The sequence below is a fragment of the Anarrhichthys ocellatus genome, unplaced genomic scaffold (assembly GCF_004355925.1).
Source record: "Anarrhichthys ocellatus isolate YVR2014 unplaced genomic scaffold, GSC_Weel_1.0 scaffold11, whole genome shotgun sequence".
NCBI lineage: Eukaryota > Metazoa > Chordata > Actinopteri > Perciformes > Anarhichadidae > Anarrhichthys > Anarrhichthys ocellatus.
In genome coordinates, this window is record NW_022280041.1 from 10,159,582 (window position 1) to 10,169,581 (window position 10,000).

Genomic DNA, 10,000 nt, shown 5'->3' on the forward strand with positions numbered 1-10,000 from the left:
CACACACACACACACACACACACACACACACACACACACACACACACGGCAGAAAAGACAAAATGAGACGAAAAGAGATGCCCCAAGTCAGAGAATCATGGGGCCCTTTAGGTGTTTAGGACCCGGGAGAGCTGTTAGTGGGATGAATCATGCTGAAAAGCACTGTGGGCCTCAAACAGCCGAGCGCATTGCGGCAGAGGCAGACAATACGAAGGCCAACTCTTCACTCATAATGAGAGACATCAGAACGCTTTTACAGCCATCTCCACGCTGGCAGCCGGCTCCCACAACGAGCGTAAATACCACGGAGATCGAAGGATGAGTCACAAAGCGTACAACAATATCCTGTCTGTTCGGATAGTCTATCAGACAGGCTCAAGCGAACCAGAGAAACAAACACACGGCGTCCGACTCGAACCGTCCAAGATCTAGATTAAAAACACCAATCACTGACTGACACCGGCCTCGATAAACAACATCGTGCCTTTTCTGTGTATCCATCCTTCACCATCTGACAGGTCGACCTTCGAAGTGAACTTTAAATGTCTCATCTATCCAGCTGCTAAGAGCAGAGCATCAGCGCACGCTCTGGCAGAGGTCTAGTTGAACTCACAAGCATGTGTCCGCATCCAGAGAGTTCATCTTGGGGTACCAGCAGTAGTCGTAGATGGTGTCTCCCTCTGCCATCCTCAGCACTGGACTCTGCCACAGAATGAAAGAAAGGAAAGAAAACCATCAGGAACGTAAAGACTGAAACACACACACGCAGTGTAATCAAACTGTAAAGACCGATGGGATCTAACAGTTCTGATGCTGGTACTGAACAGGTGGCTACAACGGCTTTTCCTCGTAGTAACATTCAAAAGCCAGCGGCAGCATGTGAGAAATAAAGCAATAAAAGCTCAGTTTTCTGCCCTTTTTAACAAGCGGTGAGAGATCTCTGTAATGGGGGGAAAATGGATTATATTTCAATTATTTTTGTTCAGTGATCCAAATCTACCAGCCTGTAATACAATTAAGAGACTGGCTCGCCACTTCACATTTCCTAAAACCTAAAGGACAGAATGTCTTTCCTATTCCGTTAGATCTTAAGTGATCTTCTTAAACGGCTGCCTTACATTGCTTTACAGGTTTTTTCTTAGTTTATTGTGACACAACACACCGTCAGTCTTTGTACAACACACGACAGGTTGATGACCTCTCCTTGACTGGAAATGTAGACCGTTTAAAAGACATGTGAAATATCTCATAAACGTGATTAAAGAACATCTACAGTGGTGCAGAACAGGGACGTCACGATAACAGAAATGAGTCAAAACCAAGACCAGTGAAATTCTTAATACTCAACGGTAAATACAAAAATTAAATCTGTTTTAAAATATATTTTAGTATCCAAGTGTATATAAATATGTTAAGAAGTTAAATATGTCATCGTTCCCTCTCTCATATTTATTTCATATCGCTATTAACTAAATTTCAGTCACACTAACGATGTGTGAATTTTCATTGATGTACTGGGGTCAGTAAAACTAAAGTACATTGTGTGTTTGCTAAATAACATAAACTGGAACTAAACGTTGAGGCACTAGAGAAACTTTCAATTTTATTTCAAAATGTTGGTTCATTCTATCGAGGTAAAACCTTTCTTTATTATAATGTAATTTAAAACGGTGCAATCCGTGATTGGGAGCACTTTGATTGCCTATCAACGTCTCTCAACATGTCGATGACGAGCCGGTGGCTCATAGCTAACGTTGCTAACGGTGCTAACTACGAGGAAAGTTCGGACAGAGCTGACAGTGTTTACCTGAGGTGGGTGCTACGCTTCCGCAACAACACTCCCTGTTTGTTTGTTTTACTCCTTCACAAGGAGTATATCTTACAAGCGTCAGAGGTTTTTATCTCCAAATGAATCTGAAGGACGTCTCAGAGATATTGTTGGCTAATGTTGACTAAAAACAAAAAAGGGGGCAAATGCTAACTTAGGTCATCGACGAACAAAGTAATGGTAAATTATAAAAAGGTCCAGAAACGTTCCGTCTACACAGTGGTGTAATGACCCTTCTTTCTTTTATAGTTTCCTTGCATCCACACAAACATTAAGCGATCCGTGTGCTCACCATCTCAGGGAGCGAGTCCCAGTTGTAGCTGTATATCTCTGGAGGGAGGTTGTACACACGCAGCACATTGTCTGCACTGTTGGTCAGGATACAGGAACCATCAGGAGCCCTAGTTTAGAAGAGTAGGAATGATGAGAAAAAGATGGTGTGAACTGAGCACAACATGCACACAGGTTTGTTTTATGCATCTATGAAGGTGCTTTTTATTGCATTTTTAAGCATAAATGTCAATGTCGATTGACATATTGATTTTATCTTGGCCATGAGATTAAGACAGTTTGTTACTAGTAACCTCACTTATACCAAATGTGCTGTCTGCAATATTGTTCCCACTATAGCCTGAGAATGACAAACGGGGTGAAAGTCTTTTCCCAGCTTCATTTGCACAGAAAGGAGGACACTAATATCTGCTCATGATATCTGCTCCTGGACACAATATTAGAGACTTTAGCTGTTAGCTCTGTTATAAGCAATGCTGTGCTCGGGAGCACCAAATGTTTTTAAGGTTGCTCCTCCATTGCTTATTTTGACATTGAAACTTTATCTTTTTTACTCAAACTAAACTTCAACATCATGGACATGTGTGTGTCTGTGCTGCTGTGTGCCAATGTGAAACAATCATGCGGTGGCAACACCCGTGTAAATTTGGCAACAAATGGAAATATGAGAAATATGATCTGCATGTCACTGGTCATGGCCGAATTGCTGAATCTTTTGCTGATCAATTGGTGCATCGCTTCACAAAATGTACTAATGTCATGATCTCATTTTTTTTATGGTAATCATACAAATGATGACTCATAAATTCTATAATGACGACGTACATGTTCTATACTTAGCAGCTTCTAAACCTAGTCCACATGGTAGGTGTCATGTTAATTCTTGAGATTACCATTTGCAGCCTTTGAGGTAATTCTCTGGAAAGTTGGAGTACTCAGTCCAGGAACCAGTCAGCATCTGGGGGTTCTGGGTAAAATCTAGGCCAAGGCTGGAGGCAAGACAGAGAGAAAAGCAACTCTTCAGTGAATGAGTTTAACAGACAGCAACATCACACACCAAACTGAAAGATTACATTTTCCATCTTACTAATGACAAGGGCAGGAAGTTACCAGAATGAATGCAACCACAACCTTGACTCGTACTCCTGCTCAGAATTATTTTAGTTAAGTTAAATATTATTCCTAGCCCGGGACGAAACTGTTGCAGTATATATAAAAACACGGTGTCAAATTGCACAAAGCAAATCAAGCAGACAGTGTCACCACACAGTGGAGAGGGTTGTTAATTACATTTCACCCATCTACAGCTTTATTCCACCATTTTCCATCCCATTAAATCCTCTCTAAATGTTGCTATTGGGATGACTGGTAGTGGTAAATATTATATATTATTTATATATTTATCAGTTAATGCTGCGGTGCATTTTGATGCCACACTTCAACATCAGCGCCATCATAAAAAGCACAGAGGGAGCAGGGTAACATCTGACACTCACAGGCAGTTACACATGTCCAAATCGCTGCGACTGTGCAATTATCATAATATTCCGTTAAGAACAAGTCCCTCGCTCGCCTACTCACCATCTCCTGCCTGGCTTTGGCTGAGGAAACGGTGTAGTTGCTTATAGATTGACAGTGTTCTTTACATGTTTTACTTGTTTGAAGGCCCACAACAGCAAGCTTTTCTCATTATTATGTGGTTGATGGTATCAATGTGAATACAACTTTATTCCACTTTTCTGAAACTTGACTTTTCATTAGTAGAAAGTCCGGTAAGTAAACTGCTTTGATATCATGTTATCAGTTTACATTATACTGATAGTATATATCAGTATACGGTGAAAACCTTCTCTCTCTATTTCAGAAACATGAAACACATCTTCATAAACATTACATAACACCTCCAACCCCCACAAATTCCTCCTTTAAATAGCTCACATGTTGGTGTATCTGCTCTGCTGCAACTTTACCCGTAGTTACGTGGAAAGAGAGGCTAAAAATAACCCTGACTTCTTCCTCCACTCACCGCTGCCCTTCACTGGGGATGTCTGCAGATCCGTTATCATTGAGCTCCTCCTCTGGTTTCGTCTCTCCTTCTTCCAAGGGGGCATCATGCCCTCCATTTCCATTCTGATGGCACTCTTCTTCTTCTTCACCTCCCCCGATCTCGGGCGCCTCTTCCCCTACGTCCTCACGCTGCAATGGTTCTCCTGTTCCTAGCATCAGAGAGTAAATTTGCGAAGGTTAACTCATTTATCTCCCAGATAATCCTGAATCACAATCTCTGACGGACATCCAAAATCTTAAATTGATGAATGCATGTTTATCCCCTTCTAATATTTCATACGTGCAGCTGCATATACTCTACTTTGTTCTGGTGGGGCTGGATCTTCCTGCAGTAGGCCAGTCTGTGCCGGTGTTTCTCCATGCATATCGAGAGGCTTTGCAACCTGCTCCAGTCCCAGTTCCTCCTCGCTTATTCTGGGCCGCTTGGCAGACGAAGGTACCACGTCCTCTGAGGTCACCTCTCCCTCTAAGCGGTCACCTTCGGGCGAAGCTAGTGCCTGATGAGGGGGCTCGCCATCCGCTTCTGCGTCCTGCCCTGCGCCTGCCACTCCACCGCTTTCACCACTTCCAGCCGAGTCAGACATCTCTTCTTTGTTTCTCAAGCTGTCCTGTCAAGTCCTCCACCTGGCGTCCAAATTGCCTCGAGTCAGGTGGTTGGCTGTCAGACGTGGGTGAGGTAAGTGCTGCTAGGATAGTGCTTCTTCCTGCAGTGTGGGTGTTTGAGTCTGCTGGGGGTCGAGGACATCACAGCACCGACTAGCCTAGAAAACAGAGGCGGGCAAAGACGAAGGCATGGGGGGGGACAGGGCGGGTGAGGACAACACCACAAGCAGATGGAGAGCACATATCAAAACAATGCAGAGTATGACGCAGTTTGCAAAAGCCCAAACACATCCGTTTAAGAGAAGTGAACGTGACGTTTCTTGAGAGGAATAAATAACGGGCTCGTGCAAACAATCAACTAACATGTGGCTAGTCGTGACGTGCAAACCAGTCTAGACTAGCATTAATGGTCATTTTTGCTAAATTCACGCTCGCGAGGAATGAAATCACAAACCCGTACACGCCCTGCTCCCATCATATAACTTAAATTAAGTTGGCAAATAAGGCAATATGTTATTAAGAGTCAGTCCATCACAGAAACACGGCAACCACCTCATGATAGCGTTAGCCTATGCTAGCAGTCTGATGCTACCTACCTGTGTTGTGGCCTGCTCGTAGTTTGGCAATACACACTTCTCTCCTCGATGGTGAAAAACGTTCACCGCAAGTCGGAGACTACGAATGATTCACAGAAATATTCGACGACGTTCTTCTTCGGGACTTAAAGTGTTTTTATTCATCAGTTCATTGCGAGAAGTTGTAAACACTGTGGGCGGCCATGTTTCAAAATATCGCGAGAGTTGCGCTGATGACGGTATCGCGCTCGTGTGTTGCTCACAGTCTATTTTCATAAGCACAATTATGTGACGGTTTTGTATAATGTTTACTCATTTTCTTCTTTTGCAGTCTCACACACATTTTACACAGTAAGAAATAATTCAGTCACTGCTAAATGCTATTTATTTAGTATTTATTTTGTTCTTAAAACAAACAAACAAAAAGCCAAACTATTTACACATCTTTCAGTTGTTCTTTTCCTAAACAGTTTCATTACAAGTATGCTGTTCTTTTAACAACATTCAAAGACTTATTAGGCAAAGGAGCTGAGCTGACAGGGATACAAGTTACATTACATCATTCAGGACAATATTGTTGGAACTACAGTTGCCAGAGCTAAAATAAACCAGATGACTTCATCCCGTTAAGTAGACAGGCCGTGACAGGCTCTTTTCTAAGACTGCAACCAAACATCCAGGGCTTTTTGACAACACAAAATTGCGGTTTATCTAATCATAAAAGTATGTGTAGTGCAGTAAAACTAACAACCTCGTTTAAATTGTTTTTTATGACTGACTGACCAACCAACAACTGACACCACGCAATATCAGCTTATAAAAATGTCAAACATAGGTATTTTTAAAGATATTCACCAATAAGAGACTTGATGGTATATTCATGGTTTTGGCAACTGATCACAACAACATTAAACCTCGTAACTTTTTAGCACAATTCAACAGTTATGACATAGTTAGCTGTATCTGGTAACTATCCACCAAAACCTCAGCTAAACAAATTCATAAGTGTATTACCAGTCTAAGCTGAAGATATTCATTGAATATCGGTTGTCCTTTGGATTAAAAACTGCATATTGTTTCAATAGATACAAAAAACTGGTTGACTAAAAGCATTCATCTCTCAAATCCAATTACATATACATACGTGGGACAAGACACTTTCCAAATATTCAGGACATAGAATGTCCTTTGAGATAAAACACAACTGACCGGTCAATTCCTTATCTATTCAGTGATACCAGAAATGTTTAGCAGGCAGCGGCACTACCCGGTGCACTGACAAAGCTGCAGCAATCTTGACCAAGTTGTGACCCCACCTCAAGGTTTAGCGTCAAAACCCACAAATATTACAAATCATGGAAGCTTGCTCTTACAATCATGCTTCCTACAAGCCTGAACGGACATCTCAAAACTGTAAAAAGTACCTAGTTGCTTCCAAGACATTTTAAGTCCTCCCGGAGTGTAAAAAAAACAACCAAAAAGCCCCAACTGGTATCTCGATTTGAGGAGGACCCCGTCACTCTGGTTTAGTTCAGCCTGGAGCGGTATATCCAACAGCGGTTCTCACACAGCAACAAGTCTGTGCTTTAAGTCAATCTGTGCGTCCCAACCCGTCAGCTCAGCTCCAGACAGTACAGACTCCGGCCCTTTATGAAGCCTGCACCTTTAGCAATAATCTAAACAGGAAATCCGAACAAAACCACTCTTCCTTTAAAGGAAACCAAAAGGGCAACAAAAGCTAACCAGCAAAATCAGATTAATCAAAAGACCGCTTGCTGCTCTAATTTGTAGCTAAACAGTAACTTCCATGGTGATCAGACGTACATGTAGCCAATGAATACAGAACAGACCGTCCTGTTTGCAAACAGTAAACAGACTTGTAGAAAGCTCCCATCTTTCTTTCACTTTAGAGGACAGTTAAGGAGGTGGTTTCCAACTTAAATTCGTCATTTAGAGAACACTTTCAGTTCGCCGTTCAGGACTGAACTATACAATTTAAGGCATGTTTAACAGAGAAATAAAGCAAAAACCACTATGAGAGAAAAAAATCAAAAACACAAACATTTACATTATTTACAAAGCTCAGTGTTTATATTGATGAGCGATGATGCGCGCGTGTGTGTGTGTGTGTGTGTGTGTGTGTGTGATTTGATATTGATGCAGCTCCGTTATGTATATGCAGACGTGGTTCCAGAGGAGAGCCACTGTCACTGAGTGTACGTGCGCATGTAGTGTGTCTGCAACCCATTTGAACTCTCGGACCTATGCGACGTGTCGCTACGCGTTTGTGTCGTGTCATGTTTCAAAGTCTGTTTGTACAATTTCTTTATTTAGTTCATCCAGTTCCACAGCTGCAGAGATTTCTGGCGACTTCGATGTAATCCAGCCACGTCCATCGAAACCCAATCCAGCTCTCGAATCTCTTGACGTCTGGGAGAGTCTTCAGTCCCGCTGGTTAGAAGACCTCCACACAACCACCTGAGAGTTTCAGGCCGAGGGGAGGGTGACATCTGGGCAATACGAGCCTCTTTATCCTCTTACTCGCCGTAGAGAGCGCCTGATGAAATCCCAAATCCAACACGTCCAACATAGATGGGGTCCAAGGTTGGTAAACCTGGAACTTCATCTGACTGTCCAGCCGATAATGCCGACGGCGAGACAGAAAAGTTTCTTAGGGTTTAAAGTTCAAATGATAGGTCAAGGGTCAACTGGTTCATGGGTTGGCTGTAGATTAGATCCTCCTTGCAGAGAGCAGCAAATAAAGCACAGCCAGACTCCTGTGAGAAGACAGAAAGAAAAGACTCACCACACTCTCCAAACCACTTAGAAACAGAGTGCCACAAGATTAACCAGGAGCAAATGGATCAAATGAAATGTTCTCAGCCCAACGTGCCAGGAAGAATACCTTACCAATGCCAAAGCTTTTCTCTCCTGCAGTCACTCAAGGCAGTCATCGGGTTGGGAGAAGAGGTGGAAGCCTCCTTGCCAAAAGCTCTTCAAACCCACGTCTGCCTCTTCACTGTGCATGTTGATCAAGCACTCTTTGCGGGCCTCTTTGTAGCGGCCGCGTCATCCATTTTGATAACTGTCAGTCTTGGAGCCATTGTAGCATGTCCAACACCTCAGCCAATGTTTTCTTTTTTTATTCTCTCCCTTCCATCCCCGATTATTTCAGGGTTACTGGCAAACTAAGGGAAACTCACAGCGAGTCCATCTCAAACTATAGTCAAAAAGATTGGTTTTCTTTAAGAACATTCACTCCATATAGTCAACGTCTCATGAATTTTCCTTCATCCATTTGCAAATTTTCTTTCTGCTCTGAAAGATAATACAAAAATATGGTTATATACACAGGAGGTGGGAGAAGACGTGCTTCTTGAGTCTCTTATTTCAGTTTGGGAATATCTTTTTCAGCGACTTTGTCAAAGTCGTAGCAATCCTCCTGTTGTAATTTGTGCTCCCATCCCCAAAATGGTACCTCACAGCTTGAATGAACAAAAGTGCATAGGTGAGTTGGTGAGTGGGCAGGGTGTGAGTGCTTCTGAGGGTTGGGGTGAAGACGAGTGCACTAACCGGGTGTACTCGTATCACCCTCTCAGTTCCCTCGAGGGTTATGCAGCCCTGCACTCCAGTCTCCACAAAAACGGAGCCCGTCCTTGATTTTCCCGCCTCCGCTCCGCGGGTTGATCATCAAGGATCCTCAACTACACACAAAAGGTGCAGTTAGAGGACCGTGTCCATGTTCTTGTGATACCTGCCACTCTTCCTCAAAAAAAAAAAAAAAAAAAAACACAAAAGAAAACACCACTCAATGTCCATATGGCAGAAGCGCACTTGCAAACCCCACCCGTCTTATGTGGGGAAAAAAAAGAAATGAAAATAAAAACTGCACCCACAGAAATATCCATGTGGTTTGTAAACAACCAAAGCTCCAGTATGGAATAGAAAGAGTCCTTTCTTTTAATTCTTAGTCACTATTTGTACGACCAGGATTGTAGAGGCAGTGTGTTCAACTGTATCCATCCCGAGCTCTTTTTTTCTCCTCTTCTTCTTCACTGTGTAAATGTTTAAAAAAAAAAAAAAAAAAGTTCTCGCTAAATTCTTTGAAGCTTTTTTGTATTTTGTTTCCATTTTTGAAATCTTCTGAGGAAAAAAAATAAAATTCTGGTATCAGCACGGGTTTCTTGTCATTTTTTTGGAATACATTCAATATTTTCTTAAGAAGTAATACACACACTTCACATGGCGATAATGAAACAAAAATTAAGGAAAAAAAATAAAAAATTGAAACACAACAAAAAAATAGCAGCCCCAAGTGCTCGTTATCTTAGTCCAAATACTTTTTAAACTTTGTATATAATGTATATATCCATATATATTTTTCATTAAAAAAAGAAAACTCGTCATTATCAAATTGCAACAACGAATAAGTAACACAATATGCTAACATTTCATGCACCGTTCTGTGCACTCGCACATTAAGATGCTGTTTTGTATTTTTTTCAGAGTCAGCAACTCGACACCTTTCATTCACAAGTTCGAGAGCTGACAAAAGGCAACGTGATCACACCCCAGGACGACAGACTGGACTAACCTTCCGATGGATCACCCCTAGACTGAATTAGAAATATTTACG

General features: G+C 42.1%; 1 protein-coding gene across 1 annotated transcript in view; it reads right to left on the reverse strand.

Annotated features, from left to right (window-relative positions):
* wrap53 (WD repeat containing, antisense to TP53) overlaps window positions 1–9,467 on the reverse strand; it is a 15,652-nt gene extending 6,185 nt beyond the window's left edge. The window contains exons 1-7 of the mRNA XM_031851152.1: window positions 8,275–9,467; window positions 5,386–8,141; window positions 4,488–4,947; window positions 4,146–4,335; window positions 3,013–3,108; window positions 2,121–2,229; window positions 614–702 (exon numbers count right to left, since the gene is read on the reverse strand). Coding sequence (XP_031707012.1) covers window positions 614–702; window positions 2,121–2,229; window positions 3,013–3,108; window positions 4,146–4,335; window positions 4,488–4,770 — 767 coding nt within the window. The 5' untranslated portion in view covers window positions 4,771–4,947; window positions 5,386–8,141; window positions 8,275–9,467. The remainder of the gene's footprint in view (window positions 1–613; window positions 703–2,120; window positions 2,230–3,012; window positions 3,109–4,145; window positions 4,336–4,487; window positions 4,948–5,385; window positions 8,142–8,274) is intronic.
* Window positions 9,468–10,000: the final 533 nt, after the last annotated feature.